We start from the raw sequence: 19155 nt of genomic DNA, 5'->3' as shown, positions 1-19155 counted from the left end.
TCCTTAAAAAAGTAACACATTACAAGACAAACATTTGATCCAACCAACATTTTAATGTCCATCTTTGTTTGTCTGTATATTTTTGTTACTGGACTGAACACATCTTCTCCTGAGTGGGAAAACATTATATACATCGTTTTACACTTAACCTTTTATAAAGTACTTCCTTTTGAATTGTTTACTTTCATCGATAACCTCTATAGCCTCCTTACACAATTTATGACACTTATGAGTAAGGTAATGTTGCTCAACATCCCCTTAACAAAGTAAGAAATTACAAGACAAATATTTCATCCAAGCAAAATGTTGGTGTTCATCTCTGTATTGATAAATATATATTATTATTATTTCCCAATTAAGCACATCTTCTTTTGAGTTAGGAATGTATATCATGATATTTTACACACAACCTATAATCAAGTATACTTTCTTTTTAAACTGTTCATTTTCATCAATAGCCTTATAGCCTCCTTACACCATTCATGACACGATTAAAAAAAGCACAAACATGATCGAAACATGATCATTTGTACGCGGTGGCAGCTTTGCGAGACGCCCTTGTCCTCTTTTGACGAGAAGAGGGAGAAGATGGAGAAGATGGAGAAGAAGGAGGTGAGAGAGAGGATGGGGATGAGGAGTTTGAAATAGAGGCGGAGGCGGAGGCAGGAGAAGAGTCAGGAGAAACTGAGCGTCTTCTGGTGGGACTGCTGCTCGGGGATCCACGGGGTGAGGAGTAGGGTGACAGGGCCTGGAGCATACGGCCGCTCCGCTCCTGGATCGCATGCTGAGCGAAGAAATACAGACATAGTTATGCTTTGTCCACAGGGGGCGCCAAAATCGACACAACGCAAGTGTTCCTCACAGGAGCTCTTAAAAGCTTTATGTCTTTGGCTTCTGCAAATATCAAGCTGCTTCATACTGACACCAAGAAACAAAACCTTATGACTAAATACTACGACTGCCTCTTCAGCTAAAAATGTCTTCACACCCTGTTTCACTTTAGTTAAATATTTACAGAATGTTCAAAGATATTTTTTTTTGTATTATGGATGGGGTGTAAGGGACTATTTTTTGGGCAGTTGTCGTGAATTATGACTTTAGTGATTGAATGGCAACTACATGAGTGCAACACTTCAGGACATGAATTCTTACTTATCCTAATAATATAAATACACAACTAAATTACAGAGCAAACCTCAAATTAAATGATTCTACAACCGTTTATAGGGAAGTGTGATTGATGTATGAATGTAAATTCAAAGGTAAACTTGCCCAGGCTCCGTCAGGTCCGAAGAGCTCCAGAAAGTTTCCGATGAATTCTCGCGACTTTTCTTCCCACTTGTGGATCAGGTCCTGGCTCTTCTCTTCCACTCTGTAAACAAAGTGTTTGGACTTTTCCTCCACCGTACGGACCGTCTCTTTCATTTTGTCCACCTGGTTCTGGAGTCGGTACTTCTTGTCCTGTTGGTAAAAGACAAAGCAAGTGAACCATCGGCAAATTAACCTGTGTTTTGTGTGAGCCTTGTTTGGTTTGTGCATGAGTTGAAGATAATGTTTACTGACGTTAATGAATCCAACGTTGAGATCTCGGGCTGTGTAGCCCCTCTGCAGGTTGCGTCGGACGTAGATGTCGTAGTCTCGGACGATGCGGGTGATCAGATCAGATGTGGAGATGCCTTCTGTCCTCTGAGTGGCCACAAACATCCCTGACAATAAGAGCATAAACGATAATTAACTCACTAAAATGACCAACCCTATATTCCTTATTTGCATGATCATTGACATCTTCACCTGCTTCCTTGATATGTTTGTAGACGTCCTCTGATCCAGCAGAAGTGTAAGGGATGTCATCGTGGGCCACAAAGTCAATCTGTGAGTTTAACATTTCAGTGTTCAGAATTACTGAACTCCAGATATCTGAAAAGAAGCTATGTGTTGAGCGAGCGTGTGACCTTGTGTTTCTTAAGGAACTCTGTGGTTAGCGTCCAGGGAGCGTCCCGCACCACCTCATCGACATAACGGCAGTGCGTAAGGGCGTCATAGCGTTCAGCTTCTGTCATCACTGTATAGCCTTTAAACTTGTGCGTGAGTTCATCACTGCAGACTGAGGACACAGAGACAAGAGAGGGACTGTTATTTAGTCCAAGTCTGACTGTTCAGATAATGTGAAATAATATGTCCTATTAACCATGTTGAGACACCATCTTTCACCAACCTACAATGCTCTCTCAAAACAACCGAAGCCCCAGTCCCACCTTGGAACATGTGACCCCCCCCAAACGACCCACAGATGACTGGGGTTATGACTCCAGGCGAAACTAGGTCAACGACTCAACTAACGACTCTCATGTGAGTCATCCTTGATCATTAGCATGCTAATGATCCACAGGGCCTTACATTTCTTGCTCAGCCCTCCAGTCAGTTTAGAACTGAAGAAGCCTTTTGGAGCTGAGATGAAAAATCTTCAAGGTGTTCACCAAGTCCAGTTGCCCTTGGATCAAGCCTCGAATTTAGTGACAATAGTGAAGCTAGTAACAGGCCGTCAGTGTGTTTGTGTCCAAATGTTCTCACGTTTAGCACTATTGGCTGTTGCAAAGCGGGCTACATTAATAAAAAATAGTGTTAGTAATCACAAGGTAACTTAAAATGCCAAGCCATGCAATGTGATACTCGTACAATATTGCAGGACAAGCATATACATATATTGTATATCTATCAATACGTCTAAGTAACTGACGGATAGAAAATGCCCCTAAAAAAGGTCAAGTGCAGGATTTATTCATCCTCTGCAGGTTTACGTCAGTTTCTCTTCTAGTCACATTTCATCCTTTAACCTATTTTTTTCAGCGGCCTGACATTATCCTGCAGTCGTCTTCTTCTTTTTATTTTATCCCACGGTCAACTTCTTCTTTTGTCATTAAGTTGTGAGTCAAATTAGAAGAGGAATATGCTAAGTGCGCCACTTTTGACATTGCCGTTATCAGAATTTTGTCCCACCCCTAATAAAGAGGCAGGCAGCTGGCGTAGAGGTAGAGCGGGTAGTTTTCCAACCAGAAGCAGTTTAGCCCCTTGCTCCAACATGTCCAAGTATCACTGGGCAAGAGGGTGCCATTGAAGGCATTGCCCAAAGTCTGTTTGTATTATTAGAAGATCAGTTCGCTCGCACTGCACATTATTAGAATTTCAGTTTCAGGGTTACTTTCAGATTAGTATTCATGTTTTTATTTAATCACAGTCCAACGTTTCCATTGTGTTTCTAGTTTGTCTACAGATAGTGAGATCTGCACTTTACCTCCTACTATCAGGTGTGTGTTGGGGAACACATTCTTGGCCTGCATTAGAGCTCGAGCATGGCCTGAATGGAAAAGATCAAATATCCCATCGGCGTAGACCCGCACCGGGCGATGAGCTGCAAGATGAGAAAATAAGAGGACATGTGTTGAACAAAACCTCAGCTCTCTTCTGTTATTTGTAAAGATGTTTTGATATTATATCTTGAGGCTTAAGAAATGATCTGATAAGCTTTTATTCTGTTGCTCAATGTTTGGTTTAAATGACGTCACACATTCCTGGAGAAGTGATAATAATAATAACAAGCATTTACTCAGGCCAATAAGTAGCAGTAAAGGAACTTTGGACTGATACTTGTATCATTTTTTTACAGCTGATATCAGCTCATATTAACATGCTGCAGTTAGTAATTCTCCTATATGCTCTCCCCTTATTCCTGTTCTGCCACTAGTTCACAGTAACCAGATCAGATCTGATTCTCCGTTTCATAATTAAGAATGACAATAAAATGATTCAGACCTGGTGTTCCCCTCCGTGCTTGTGCGATGGTCAACTTTTCATGAGGAACCTCCGACTCACAGCCCGTCGACTTGGCAAAAGGAGCCGGCTCCTTCTGAGCCTGAACACAAAGAGAATGAGACAGAGCCAAGAGGAAAAAAAAAAAACATGTTACAGTCGATTACATTTTGATGTATTCCCCTTTAGTTAATCTTCTTAAACCATTTTTTATTCTATTCAGCACAAGTGTTTTGTGATAGGAAACATGCAGAGTAAACAGTTGAGTATATTCCTAATCCTTGGGGCAATAAGAGAGTTTTACCTAATGTGCATATAGCCTACTGTTGGAGGTAAAATGTGGTAATCTGGGTCATGTTGCCTTTAAAACATGTTAAAAAAAAAAAGCAGTCCAACAAGACATCATGCAACAGCAGTGTTGTAACAGAATGGGGAATTGAAGCACACTGTGACACTGTGGTTATACTATGAAGGTTTATATGAATAGAGCATGCTGTGTTTTTATGGTCACTGTGTCTGAGTAAAAAAGACTTCATGAATGACACAGACAAAATTAATTGAGAAGAAAATAAATCAAACAAAATGGAAGAAGCAGACAACTAACATTGTCTTCAAGTTATGTGTAGGTGGATTTTTCACATAATAAAAACTGTATCAAACTGAAAATAGTGTTTTGCAGATTGGAACTCCTCCCTGGATTTGGCACAGTGGGAAAATATTACCAAAGCCAGATAAGGTTTGATTATATCTTCAGCACTGATGAGAATAACGCCAGCGTCTCCGTATGTAATGGACTTTGTGTTCTGTGTACATACATATAGCTTTTATCTGCTGTGATGTAAGATATCCTTTGAACTCTGAAAATGTACAAATGCCTGGTGATTCTTTTGACTGAATATAAGGTTGTTAAGTTCACATGCTTGAATCGTATCTTAAAGTGATCCGTACATCTGGAGTGATGATTATTTATTTGTGTGGTTCCATGCTTCTTCTCTTAGGCCTCACTGGTAACCCTTCATTTCCCACTTTACACCCACACATGCAAAGTCAACACACATACAGAGTTTCAAATGTGTGCAAAATAAGCACACATACAGTGTATATGATATTAACATGCACCTTATGTGCTTGTATTGAACAATTTTTTCACAGAGTCACACAATAATTTTTCTCAAATTTCTCAATAATGATAATGTAAAATTGTTCACTATGAAAGACATGATTCATGGCTGCATTGTGTAACCCTCCACTCCCAGAGACAAATCCAATAACCAGCAGGAGAGTTATAAAAACACTATGAACGTCTGAGAGACTTTTCCGATGCCTTCACAAAAAAAAAATGTAAAAAAACATTTTTCTTAAAAAGACAACCTGGATCTGCTTTGTTTGACTGATGGAGGATTGACTCAGTGGAGGAGTAAACTCATGTTTGATAGTAACTGAGCAGGACTTACCCCGCGGGGGCCTCCTCTCTGCCTCTGAGGAGCCTGTTGCTGCTGAGCGTTGCTGCCCCGGCCTCGTCTCCGCCCAGGCATCCTTCAGTAGATGTTCTGCTTTCCTGTCTTCTAACAACACTGCAGCACCTGCCGGAGATCTCTTAACGCTGAGTGAGTTTGTAAGTGTACATCCCATCAGCCTGCCTGACCCTGATGACGGCAGAACGTAGTGAGCAAAGTTCAAGCCACTGTGGTAATCGTATCCACACATGTAGCTTGTCTTGTCATCAATACTGAGCTGCTTCTCTTCTCATGTACAAGGAAGCTTTAAGTAAAGTTGTTTGAACTGTTACACTCAGGTTAACTCTAAAATCTTCATGTGCAAGTCATGTTAGAAGTAAAACCCTAACCTTAAAAACTGCATATTTCTCAAGGTTTCTAACAGTAGGTCTAAGGAAAGTGAAAACGCTCAACTACACAGGTGAACAGGAGGAGTTGTACTTGCAGCCTTTGGAAGCAAACACAAAAGCACGGTTTGTTCCGACATTTCACAAAGCTGTCACCCACAGAGCTATGCAGCAGATTATGTAATTTCTGTTAGTACAAGGTACATATCCAAATCAATGACTGGCACGCTTTGCCTGCTGGTGAGTAAATCCAGCTTCTGACGCCACCTTCTTTACTAAAGAGGTGTTTTACAATGGAGCAGTGTGAAGGCAGTTTATAGAGGAGGAAGAACAAAACAATGACAAACAGAATGTTACACTGATTATTTTAAATACATAAAACACGTTATATATTTAAGAACATTTAGCATTTATTGTATTTATTCAGAAATAAACATGAAGGATTTTAAGCTACACTAATGACTAAAATGATACTGGTGTGTCACTTCAATGTGTTTTATTAACTGAAATGTAACTCGTTTTGTCGGGCTGTGAGATTCAAAGCACACTGACTCTTCCTCTAACACATCCTGACTTTTTTTATTCTGGACAAAAGGTCAAGTATTGGATGAATGGTCGTGAATTCTCCCCCTACATTTACGTCCCTCTCTGGATGAAATAATGAAAGCTCCTTTAAAGTGTCATCAGCGCCACCCTCAGGCCACATTATGAAACTGTCTAATGCTTTGTGGTTAATGAGCAAACACCTGCAAACAACATTCCTGTTCACCAAAGTTGTTGTTTTTTAGAGCCAGTTAGAAAAGTATTTACGTGTCATGCACCAAAGTGCCCAGCCCTCATGGGTTTATAAGACACCAGAAATTCAGTTGCAGTGGTTTACAGTAACATTTTCATAACATTACAAAGTTGCATGTTCCTGTCACAGCTCAGTCCTAAACACTCTTAAACAGTGTGTTCTGTCTTTTCTCCCAGCATGCTTTGCAGATCAAATCTGCTACAAAAAAAAAAAAAAGGTTCCTCATCTTAATCACAACTGAAGTTTTTCACAAGCGTCTAACCAAAAGAAATGAACGTCAATGGAAGACATTTTTCTAAAAAGAACAATTCTTATGTCATCATGGATCGGACAGTAAAACAGAAAATGAATCTCATTTTGCAGTTTCACCTAACTCACACAACAAACAAACAAACAAACTGTTAATTACTGTTAACTCTTAATGATGTCAGATTTGTTGCAGCTTCTTGAAAAGGTCACGCGTGGTTTAAATAGTTCTTAATGTTTAGGGCTGTTACAGAGCCTGACTGGATTGTAATTTAGTTTTCATTTCTGCAAAGCAACAAAACAATTCTTGGAAATTGCCCATAAGACCTTTATATGTTTCACTATCACTTAAGTTTCTCTGCACTTGAATAAAGATATGGTCCCAGATTGTTATTCAAGCCAAGTTCTGTGGAAAGGGAAAACGGTTGAGGAACCGGTCGGAGAAGACTGGAATCAGGAGTGACTTCACAGGAATGTTTCACCTGTGAACACAATGACCTGGAGCAAGGGGTGGGGCCATCCTGTCGAGAGTGTGCAGGGTGGGAGGACTGCTTTGCTATTCTTCCTGTGACTTCCTGAAGTGAACACTGACTGAATATGTGGCGTCACAAACACAAGACAACCTGTTACATTGTGGACTTTTGACTCAACCATCCCCTTACAACACAGGTAAGGCTCTGATCACACTGAAGACGTGTTGTACTTTGCTTTTGTCATTTGTTAGGTTTAATATGGCAAAAAACAAACAAAACAAAAAACATGTTCCACTCAGTAAACATGAGGAGTCTCCTGTAACAGGAGAGTTTAGTCCAGCAGATTTCTGCAGATTTCAGTTTCATTTATAATCCCCATGTCATTGGTTGGGATTACTAGTTGTGGGTGGAGCGAGAATCAGATTTTCAGCCTGCATGTTTCCTAAATGACACTAAAATTGGAAATTAGTTTGTTCCCACATATTCAGAGCGAGGTTCATTGCACTGGGAGGTAAGTGGGCGAGAAACTGCTTCTTTTCTTTCTTTTTTTTCACCAGAGGGTCAGGAGGACAGTTTCTTTCTGTGTTGCGTTTTTGTGCTGTGTTTTTTGAACATGTGATTTGAAGGAAATTAAATTGAGACTGATGTGTTTTTCTGAAACGTCCTCTCTCTGATGACTCCGCTTACAGATTATTTCCACGCGCTGTGGTGTGAAGCATGTTCCTGTGGCAATATCTGGCACTCCTCCCGCTGATAACTGTTCACATATGTCAAGGTAAGGCTGCATCTTAACAAATGCAAACGTGTGTACACAAACGCTAACACAGTCACGGCTGTCAGTATGAGTGTAGCAGCTGTTTTCCTGAGAAAAAAGCTTAGTCAAACAACATTTGAGGAACTGGGAAATCTAACACATCTGAGCAAACAGCGTGGTTAGCCAAAGCCACTGACACTTCATAAACACATACAGGCGTCTCAGCTGAATCATGTTATGATTATGTCATTTAAAATCAGTTTTTGAGAGGAGTTTCTTGCCCGTATGAAACTTAACACTTTAATACTCAGAGTGAAACTCAATTTACAGATTCCCAAGCAATCCAGATTCAACTTTAACTAAAATGAAAACGAGTGCTTTTTAATTCCTTCCTTACTGTCAGTTGTTTTGCTCAGTTATTGAGATTGACACACAGAACTCTAACTTTTACAAGCTGAATTATTTGCAATATTATGCTTCAGAGAAAAGTGACACACACCCAACGTGACGTCTTTTTTTCCTTTCATTTGAAGTGCATGTGTTCATGACAGCTCCATACAGGGAGGTGATAACAAGCAGTGTGGGTGAATAATTGGCTACTCCAGTTTCTATCATGATGTGTCAGTGATTCACTGATGTCTGTATATTGCATTCGGTGTTGATGCACTTGCTGTCAGGGTAAAAGCTCGTATGTTCAGTTTCATTATAAATCAGTTTCACTCGGTGTTGCTAAATCATCTGTTTTCCCAGTCGAACTTGTTCAGAATGTGTTTTTGTAGTGGGCGAAGCTGTGTTTGAAACAGTCCGAATGTACGGTAGCACTGTGTTAAATACTTCCACTCTGACTCATACAGTGTGTAGCCTAAGTATAATGTCATCAACGCTGGCAGAAGACTGCAGAGGATACGTCACTCAACATTTAAGCTAATGAAACCTTCCATTAAGGAATGTTTGGCAAGATAAAAGTTGTGATGTCTTTTTTTGTTTTAGATTTATTTCTGGACTTTTTGCCTATATTTGATAGGACAGAGGATAGAGTAGGTAACCAGGGCGAGAGAGTGGAGTATGAACCCTGGCGGCCTGCCTCGAGGACTATAGCCTCCCTACATGGGAGTGCGACCTAACTGCTACGCTGTCAGCGCCCCAGTTGTGATGTCTTATATATGACTTTTTTTCTCCCTCTCCTATAACGAAACCCACCTCTATTTGTCTCATCCTTCTTCTTTTTTTTTTCTCACCATCACTCCCAGCTCAGAGTTGTGATGAATTCACAGACCTAGATCTCAGTCACGCAATCATCGGAACGAGCCTCAAAGTCAAGCTGCTGCTGTTCACCAGGGAAAATGCCACTTGTGGTAGACACCTGTCCCACACCAACCTGTCCGCCCATCCCCAGTTTAACCTTTCCCGACCCACCACCTTTGTCATTCACGGATATCGACCTACGGGATCTCCACCACAATGGTTGGGAAGATTATGTGACCTGCTGCTGGAGAGGGAGGACATCAATCTGATAATTGTGGACTGGAACCACGGAGCCACTAATCTGAATTATTTCAAGGCGGTGGAAAACACACACAATGCGGCCGAAAACCTCACTGCTTTCGTTGAACTGATGCAGGTAAGACTAACCTGAAACTCTGTATGACAATCCCCCGTGTGTCTGGATAGACAGGAGGTGCAATCACAGTTTATTTCACGATACTATCAATATGAAACGACGATACGAAGCGCGATACACGGCCCCTGATAATGTTATCACGGCACAGCGATTCTGGATGACATAATGACACATCAAGATACTTGATTAACTAAAGAATACAAAATGCCCCCAGAGAAGATAAAGTACAGGATTCATATATTTATTCACTGCAATGTGGTGTCAGTTTTTTACCTCTTTTCATGCTTCATCCTTTACCTTCTTTTCACCGCTGTCCAACATTACCCTGCTGTTCTTCTTCTTCTTCTTCTTCTTTTTTCACACGGTCAACTTCTTCTTTGCTCATTTATCTTCTGTTCACTCAACCCTCAGTCATGTGCAAAGCACCACCATGAGGAGTCATGCAGAAGTGACTGTGTGAGGCATATTGCAGAGGAAATCTGTTCCAAGCGCTGTGTTTTTTTTAATAATCAAAGTCTTGATTTTTGGCATAAGCGATTGGATAATTGAACCACACGAGTCAGGTTGAGGATTTACTGACACACTGATATGTTGTCCCATCTCCACTGGGTGGTGCCTGTGTTGTGTGTAACAGGACTATCATGTCTTCTTTCAGGAACAAGGTGCCTCTCTGAGCTCCATCCACATGATCGGGGTCAGCCTCGGGGCTCATATATCAGGATTTGTGGGCGCTAACCTGATGGGGTTAATTGGAAGAATTACAGGTACGATTCAGTTCAATGTATCAGGGGCCGTATTCACAAAGCCTCCTAGATACATAGAGTTAAATTCTAAGGAAACTCTTTGAAACATGACATTTTCTTAGAATTAGCCCTTCGAGTTAGGACGAGATTCTTTTTAGGATCAAAGTAATTCACAGAGCGTCTTAGTCCTCAAGAGAGCTCCAAAGGTGAGAAACTGTGAGGAGGACATTGAAGAGGCTGAAGAGCTTCTCAAGCGAGGATGAGAATGAGGAAACAAAGACATGTTCTCCAAACACTGAATAAATTATTACTGAATCATAGTTGGGCTGAAAATGAATCATTTATGCAGACATTTAAATCCTTCTTGGACTTTCTTCAGTGCAAAGTGAGACATGGACACCGAGTCTCTCTTGATGTGGTTTACTCCACAGGTGTGTCTAATCACTGATTAAAGCCTCTTCACATGCTGATAACTATCAGCGTGAAGTGACCACCCAAAGTAAATAATCTCATTCAGAGGAGACTACTGCCCTGTACTCCGACTGTGAACATTGTCGGAGTTGAATGCCAAAAAGTAGTTTAATGAAATCAGACTAAATCAATTCCTCCAAATCTGTTTCCTTACGCCACAGTGGTAAAACAGCTCCAAGTTTATGGCCAATTATAGAAAAAAGCAAACATGTAAGGACCTCTGTGGAGATCTGCATGTTGTTTATTCTAACAGTTTCATGTCAGTAAAAGAACATTTATACAGTTACACAATCTGAGGCAGTGCCAAACATTTTCATCATCAGGTGATACACTTTGTAGTTTCAACCAAGATGCTTATCAAGAGGTTTTTATGAGTGTTGTGACACTCAAATGAACTTTCTTCCTGGACATATTAAGTAACATTTAACAAGAGTGGAAACATCTCTGCAGGTTTAAATGATTTGGTTTTGAGGTTTGGTCACTATGAAAGATTCAAACAGTGTTTAAAAAAAAGTCCACCTGCAGTCCCCGTGTAGGGTTTGTAGAGAGAAGACAGAACGACAGATATTTAGTTCAGCACTGCTGGACAGGAGAAGATAAACACCGAAATAAAGAAGGAGACACCGGTGCATGAAACAGCACACCTTAACATGTTGGTATCAAAATGCTTCTGTGAAAAGCAACAATTGCAATGTGCGAAAGCCCGACGGTCAGCTAATGTTGTAACACTGAGGTGCTCTGATGTTTGCAGCTCTGGATCCTGCTGGGCCTCAGTTCACCGGCACCTCTCAAAAGGACCGTCTGGACTTCACAGACGCCGTGTTTGTTGACGTGCTGCACACAGACATAGATGGTGAGTTCATGGGGACATCAGTCAAAGCTATGCTAGATGATTTAACTGTGTAACATGTCCCTTTGTCCTGTGCTGCCTGTCCACAGCTCTGGGCTTCAGAGAGCCTCTTGGTCACATTGATTTCTATGCTAATGGTGGAACTGACCAACCTAACTGCCCAAAGACCATACTTTCTGGTAAAGACTTTTTTTTTAATGATGGTAAACTTAAGAACACAGAAGGTTAGCTTCATGTTGACGTGTTATGATTTCCTTCTGTGCAGGGGGCTCCTATTTTAAATGTGACCACCAGAGGTCAGTGTTTCTCTACATGGAATCTCTGAACCGGACGTGTGCCAGCCGGGCCTTTCCCTGCTCCTCATACAAAGACTTCCTGGATGGAAAGTGCCTGAGCTGTGAGCGCTTTGGTGCTGCCGGATGCCCCGTTTTTGGTTTGTGAATACACCGTGCCTGAAAATGACAAACGCTCCTTTTTAAAATTATGTCTCAGGCTTATTCAAATACATTTTTTTAATTGAGGTAGTTGTGTTTAACTTGCGGACATGAGCCCCTTTCACACATGCGCACTAAGACGACAACAGAGTTCAGTTTTTGCCTTTAAATCATCGCTACATGTAATTGGATTTACTCACAGTATAAACAAAGAGTAAAATAGAACATAATGGCGAGCAACAAAGAGTATAAAGCAGCTTCATTATGTGCTCGAAGATCCCAGTGGTTTTGCACCAGTTGCATGACATGCACAGTGATCATTAATCCCGCTCATCAGCTCTTCCCACCGTCGTCTGAAGATTTTACTGGGTGGTTGGCAGGAAAAAGTCGGGTGAAAAATGCGTCTGTTCCAATTTCCTTAAATTTTCAGGCGTTTTTCGCATGTATGAAAGGGGCTGTAGATAAAAGGCTGAACACTTCTGCTGTCGTTGGTTATGTGTTGATATCAGTTACATAAATCTCAAAGAATAGTAGATATAAATGTGTGTAAAAAAAAAAGTCTTCAAAATGAATGCTGTAGACTTGTGTGTCTCCTCTGTATCCAGGTTACGATGTGATAAAGTGGAAAGACGTCCTGATGAAGCTGCGCCAAACTAAAACTTACTTCACCACTAATGGAGTCTCTCCTTTCTGCAGTAAGTTATCATCACTAACATTTTCTTCATAACCCCGTTAACTAGTTTTATTTCTACAGTTACAAGTCATAACAGAAATTACCAGGGCATTTTTCATTAAATGAATGGCTTGACGGTATGATATACCTATGATATTCTTATTGTTTAAGGCAACACTAAAAGTTGCCCGATAATTTTGTCAAATAATTCATAAAATACTAAATGACACTCTCAGTCCCTTCGATGCTATCATATTGTTGCAAATGTCAAGATTTGCTTAAAGGAAGGAATGGAAAAAAAGTCGGCTTCTCATATTGACACTGGAAGGTGTTTTGTTTGCTCTACATGATCCTCCCGTTCAATTCCTCCTGTCTGGTGCACACATGAAAAAAAAAAAAAAAAGCACTTACCTTGATTGATTTGGGATTAAGAGCCTAGTTCTCACTGGTACTGCAGATTTGCCAAACAATGATGACAAAGTATTTTTGTAAAGCTTCACATTGATGAACTGTGGAAATGGCAACCGCCTGTCGATACAGATTAAAGAAGAGTTTAATAAAAGGCCTAAATTTTAAATTTTAAGTCCAACTTCATCTAAAAGTAGCTTATAAATGAGTAACTGTCCTGATTGCAAACAAAGTTCATCATGAAGAAAAGGCAGTCTGATGCAATATAAAAATCCTTTACTAAACAGGGACGTGTCTCCGCGTTTCGACTCAACAGAGCCTTCATCAGGACTCTGTAACCAGCACAGATATTTATTTATAAGCTATTTGACTTCTGTCCCCTGTTCTTGAGGATCACCTGATACCTCTACAATTTTTGACCCAGAGCAGCTCTCGCTTCAACCTTTTTTTCATTTATCTAAAAGTACTTTATTTATGAGGCTTAATTGAGCCAAAAGGTTAAATTGTCTGTTTCTAGTTGAACTCAACTTTTATCACCTCTATCGGAGAACTTGTCAGTTAACTTGAAGCTGGTGAATATACATTACTTCTTTTATAAAGTGTAATGTTCTTACAGTGACAAACTACAGGGTGGATGTGATGATATGGAATGAGGATGTGCGCTGGGGATACATTACGATCAAACTTCACGGTAATGGTGAAGAAGCCGTGGCAACCATCGACCAGTAAGAGTCCACTTAGCTACACCTTTTTGAAGCAAATATGTCACCATGACTTCTTTTTGTTTCCGTGGTTACGCATGCCGTCTCAAAGTAATGTGTGTTTTGCTTTCACTTTTAGTACAGCAGCAAAGTTCACAAAGTTCACAGAGACCAGGTTATTTGCTCATTTTGACAAAGACGTTGGGTCGGTGAAAAAAGTCTCTCTCACCTTCTCCACGGGGAATGTGTTCAAGCCCAAATATAAACTCCGAGTTCTCCGAATCCGTATCACACATCTGGAACGTGACGAGAGGTAAGCAGCACGTGGATTTTTAAAGTCCTGAAGATTTTTAACACATTTTTTTTTTTAGCTTTTGAGTTTTGTAACTTTCTATGTGACTTATCCCAGTTGAGTAATTTTGATTTTGTCCCTCATAGGCCTCTCTGTCGATACGACATCCTTCTTAAGGAGAATAAAGAGGCCACATTCAGGCCTATTCCCTGTGAAGAATCCAATTTCTGAGACTAACTCAGACACAGAATGGAAAAAGAATCACTTTAAAAGACTCAGCTGGCTCCTCGGACTCTCCAGGATTGTTTCTCAAAACACAGTATATTAAATGTACAGACATGGCAGTGATGTGATCATTTATGATCCGATGAATGAATGAAATGTGATATGATGTACATGTGTTGAAGAGGGAATATGTATGTTTATATAATTATATGTGTTTTTATGACAAATGTTGCCCATAAAGGGAATTTATTTGCATTTCACTTGTAGGGGAAATTCTAATTTTATTCATGTGTTTTGAAAATGAATTATTTGAAATGACATATGTTGACTTGGAACATCTGTGATCTGTCTTTGATCACTAGATCAATAGTGTTCGATTTTAAATGAATTTTTTTTTGTTCTTTGCTGCTCTCAGTCTTTTTACATTTTTACAGGTCCCAGTGAAGAGAGACTGAGAGGAAGATATAGGCTACTATACAAGTTAAACGTATTTCTGACATTTATTATTTCAAATTTCTCATCAAGACTGAAATTGTAGCCTACAATTATTCACTGTTTATTAGTTTGAAACGTGCACACTTTGTTCTCAGCGATGTTTCATTTAATGCCTCCTCAATCAAACAAGACTTTTCCAAAATATATTTATTTGTATATATGCATTCATTATTTGTTATCAATAAAAACTCATTTCAACAATGGCTCAAATCTTCAACAAGTTCACAACGCTCAAGTCAACACTGAGAAGGAAGCGGAGCAATCATTTTTGCACAATGAAGTCAACCTGTTGTACATTTAAATACATCTGAAATACGATAAAAGCCTCACGTTCACATGATCATAAACTAATTACAGCCGTTATAAAGACAATATTATAAACAACTTACAGTCAACAAGGCTGCAGATTATCTGCTGACTCATTTCATTGTGTGTCCCTCCGCCTGCTCAACACTGAAATCTGATTCAACCTTGATGTAGAACAAGATCAGAACAACAGCCAACATTGAGAATAAATCTGGAAAAGGAAGAGCGTGTTTGTCTTCATTGAGACCTCAAGACACTTCAGAAAACCTTTGAGTGGGTGTCTGTGTAAAGGACTTTGCCATGACCTGATGTTCTGTCTGGTCTTTTTAAACCTTGAATTTGTATTTGCTATCCTGTCTGCACAACAAACTTACCATAGGTACCAATAAAGCAACCTTTAACTTCTCCGCCTGAAGACAGAAAAACTAAACAAACTGACCCATTAACAGAGTCATGCCCTGCTGCAGAGAGAGCAGTCCACCGATACTCCTGTCGGTTTAAGAGACAGTTACATTGAACCTTTGTGCAGCTCTCGCCGAGCCTCACTTTTGTACTTCTGGGAGTCTGTTTGACAGTCCAGACTAAAATAAATAATGAAGTCAAAATGCTGTCATCAAAAAGAAGCAGGAAGTGTTATTAACGTTTAGAAAAATATACTCTTTCTTTAAAGATATTTGTACAACAGGAGTTAATCTTGTCAAATCCGGATCACTTCTTTGTTGATGGTGAGTTTCTCTATTTAGACATGTGCTTCTTCATGCGTTGAATCTCCATCTAAAACAAAAGACATACAAATTGATCAAACCATGGATGTCATTTTGAGGAGTAATTCTTTCCATTTTATTCATAATCTTGTGTTATTAGAGAGCAAAACTACATCATTTAGCTCATTCTAGTAAGGCCATTGTAGGGAATTTGTTTATTCATTACCTGTAAAGTCAAGCGGATCCTTTTCTCCTCGTCGAGCTCGTTCATCAGCAGTTTAATTTCTTTGCTGGAAAACAAGAAAACTGTCCTAAATGAACACAGTTGGGAAATGCGACCCACGAGGCTGAGGCCGGTCGGGTCAGAGAAAATCAGATTAAAGTAAAGAAAGCTGTACTTGTGCTGACTCTTCATCTGATCAAACTGGTCCCTCAGGTCTCTCAGCTCCGTCTGCAGCTGCTCCAGGTTCAGCGGGGTTTTCTTAATTGGATCTCTGCTGGGTTGGGGGTCAGAGTTCAGGCTGGGGGTCACTTTTGGGTGTAACACAGCAGAGAGAGCCTTCGGCAGTAAGGAGGAGAACGACTGTGTGGGAACGATCTCGGGCACTGTTGCCTGTGAGGATTACATTTGTATTTTTAGCTGACAGGGCAACAAAATTCGATATTTTAACAGTTTTTAGTCTCAAAGTTCCTCTTGCACTTACAGGCAGTGCAGAACCATTGTGACTTGCTTCCTGAGGTTTTTCTTGAAGTGTTGGAGAATCTGGCTCTTGGTTCTTGTTTTCTTTTCTTTCCTCCTCCATCATGAGTGTCACCTGTTAATGAAATATAGTTTGAGAACTGAAACCCCTGATGAGTAAAACTTAAAGGGATTTTCAACCAATTGTTAATGGGTGTCCCAAGGGTGGATCAAGACTGAAAAGACACACACACACACACACACACACACTACATGACGTCAGGGAAGTAACACCTCCCCCAGAGTTATGTTAACATTGCAAGCCTGATTAACTGTTTAAATTTCAAAAAACTTCCTGATTGATGAGAAAGTACCTAGACTCTCAAAATCAGGAGACACCGCATGTATGATGAGTTAAAAATAGATATTTAATAACCGGTTAGCTACATTAGCATGTAGCCAGTTCCTTGTAAACATTTACGTTGCGTCTCCACATCCCCTTTTCAGAGAGGGGCGTGGTTAGCATTTAAAGCTACAGACACAGAAACAGCGTGTTCTGAGCATATCTGAAATAGAGGGGTTTATAGGCATGATCAAATACAGGATCAGAGCGGATTATTGATAAGAAACTTCAAAGACATGTGTTGGTGAGCTCTGAGACTTATTCATACTTGTTGAAAAGTAGGATAATATGTGACCTTTAAATCATCCTAGGTCAATTCTTTAATCACTCCCAAAATATGTGTCCAAAATCACAATTCACAGTTCTAACTAGAGGAAATTGTGTCACGTTTTAAATGCAGAGAAAACTACGAGCAGCCTGATGAAACATCGCCCAAATAGTTGGCTTTAATAGAGGTCCCGCCTCTGACAAGGCAAATAGCCAACCGTAGTTTAAGATTTTTGGGAGGCCCTTAAGGTGGCCAATAAGTTTTCAAGGGGAGCTTGGCCGCCCCTGGTCACCCCTTGATCTGCCCCCTGGGGTGTTCACATGTATATTTTGCCATTGTGCCATTGGCCACTAACATTTGAAGAGAATGTGTAAAAACTATCAAAGATTAATTAAATGGATTTTGCTGCAGCATGCCACAGTGTGTGTGCGTGTGTGTGTGTGTGTGTGTGTGTCTGTGTGTAAAGCAGTTTAGAAAGTTAGATTGATCCCAAGGACAAATAGGACACAAATAGACCACACACTCTTTTCTAACGGCGAGTTAAGTTTAACGTTCATATTTAAGTGAACGATATATCTGTTATCACAAGGATATACTTTCCAGAGTCTGAAGCTCTGACTTTAACCTCTCGTCTGCACCATGAGCTCCCTGCTCATTCAGCTTCTCTGCGATCGACACGATTGAATCAAACTCTTCCGTGTCTTTGACAGAAAGAAAGACATATTAACACACGCCTCACAGAAAAGAAAGATTTCAGCGATCACTATAAAGAGATCAGACCATTTTATCTGTTACAACCCTACATCTTTGTCAATCTAAATCCTGCACTAACATTCAGTCTTTTCAACATGCTGCATTCAAGCTTGGTAGTGTTTCAAAAATATGTTGCAACAGATGTAACGACAACATATTTGCAAGGCTTACCAGGAACGAGGACTGAGCTATAGCTGCCCATCGCGGGAGAGAGAGAGAGAGGAATACAAGTGCAGGGAGACAAAGACAGACAAACCTGCAGAGTCTTTAAATCTACATCTACAAACAACAGATTGAAGTCAGTGTCAATAAAAAAAAACTTAGTTCAGTCTCACATCATGCTTTTAAGAAATTAAAAAAAATAGTAAAAACTTTACTATTAAAAACATTATTAGCTGTATCGTTCGTAACATAAGAGCAGGTTCTGTTTTAAACTGAGTTAAGTCTTTATCAAAGTGAAGGGACACTAAGTTTGGATGGTAGTGTAAGGACAGCTGTGTTTCATGCCACAGCAGTGAACAAATGCTCAACACATGCCAATGCATGGGGGAGAGGGAGGAGGGGCAAGTGATAGATTATACAGCCATTAGTAAACATTGTAAACTAATTACCAGATTATTGTCTTTTAAGGATCTTGTGCACACACACACACACACACTCACCTTGTTTGGCCGGAGTCACCAGTGAGATACAGCAGCATCTGTGGTAACATGACACCCTCCATTGTAACCCCCCCGGTGTGGCGTGCAGAGTATGTTGTGATGAGGAGTGAGGACTGTCAGGGCTAAATTTAACTTAGCTCCCAAATATCACTGGGCCAGAACGAAGGGTGTCACAGACTGAAGGGCGAGAGCTTTTTTTAAAGGGACAAACCGGGGTCCAGTTGTCCATGAACTAAACTGAATTTAAAGGGCCACCACACTGATTTTACACAAATAAAGTCCAGCGCTCGACAGAAGGGGAGTCACTCAGCCTGTGGCCCTAAAGAAGACAGCTTACCTTGACTCCGTGATACTAAAAGTTACAAACAAGCAAGAAATCATAGTGTGGCCTACATTTTATCAACCACATAAAGACAGTAACAAAATCAGCCTTTAACAAGAATCAAAGGATTTCTGTTTAAAGAAGGCAGAGAAATGTGTTCACGCTCTCATTTTTAGCAGGCTATTGTATCCTGTTTTTAAAGGTCTGATTAAAAATCCATCAGACA

At 40.2% G+C, this 19155-nt stretch overlaps 3 protein-coding genes across 3 annotated transcripts; 1 reads left to right on the top strand and 2 right to left on the bottom strand.

Moving 5' to 3' along the window:
* Positions 1-29: 29 nt before the first annotated feature.
* On the bottom strand, positions 30-5479 carry pcyt1bb (phosphate cytidylyltransferase 1B, choline b). The gene is made up of 8 exons (XM_061054802.1): positions 5262-5479; positions 3811-3910; positions 3293-3409; positions 1953-2104; positions 1792-1870; positions 1564-1706; positions 1273-1461; positions 30-784 (listed from the first exon to the last, which is right to left on the bottom strand). Exons 1-8 carry the CDS (start codon positions 5340-5342, stop codon positions 524-526), a joined length of 1122 nt encoding a protein of 373 aa, XP_060910785.1. The 5' UTR covers positions 5343-5479; the 3' UTR covers positions 30-523.
* A 1765-nt stretch (positions 5480-7244) lies between these two features.
* Positions 7245-15035, top strand: lipia (lipase, member Ia). The gene is made up of 11 exons (XM_061054800.1): positions 7245-7349; positions 7844-7940; positions 9170-9540; positions 10196-10304; positions 11506-11607; positions 11694-11783; positions 11870-12037; positions 12644-12733; positions 13736-13844; positions 13960-14133; positions 14259-15035. Exons 2-11 carry the CDS (start codon positions 7883-7885, stop codon positions 14341-14343), a joined length of 1356 nt encoding a protein of 451 aa, XP_060910783.1. The 5' UTR covers positions 7245-7349; positions 7844-7882; the 3' UTR covers positions 14344-15035.
* A 588-nt stretch (positions 15036-15623) lies between these two features.
* si:dkey-71d15.2 (SH3 domain-containing kinase-binding protein 1) lies at positions 15624-18788 on the bottom strand. The gene is made up of 5 exons (XM_061054803.1): positions 18608-18788; positions 16547-16657; positions 16241-16455; positions 16069-16132; positions 15624-15912 (listed from the first exon to the last, which is right to left on the bottom strand). The coding sequence occupies exons 2-5, from the start codon at positions 16646-16648 to the stop codon at positions 15874-15876; spliced, it is 420 nt and encodes a 139-aa protein (XP_060910786.1). The 5' UTR covers positions 16649-16657; positions 18608-18788; the 3' UTR covers positions 15624-15873.
* Positions 18789-19155: the final 367 nt, after the last annotated feature.

Source organism: Labrus mixtus, chromosome 14 (genome assembly GCF_963584025.1).
Source record: "Labrus mixtus chromosome 14, fLabMix1.1, whole genome shotgun sequence".
NCBI lineage: Eukaryota > Metazoa > Chordata > Actinopteri > Labriformes > Labridae > Labrus > Labrus mixtus.
Note: the sequence above shows the minus strand (reverse complement) of the source record. Positions and strands in the feature narration are given on the sequence as shown.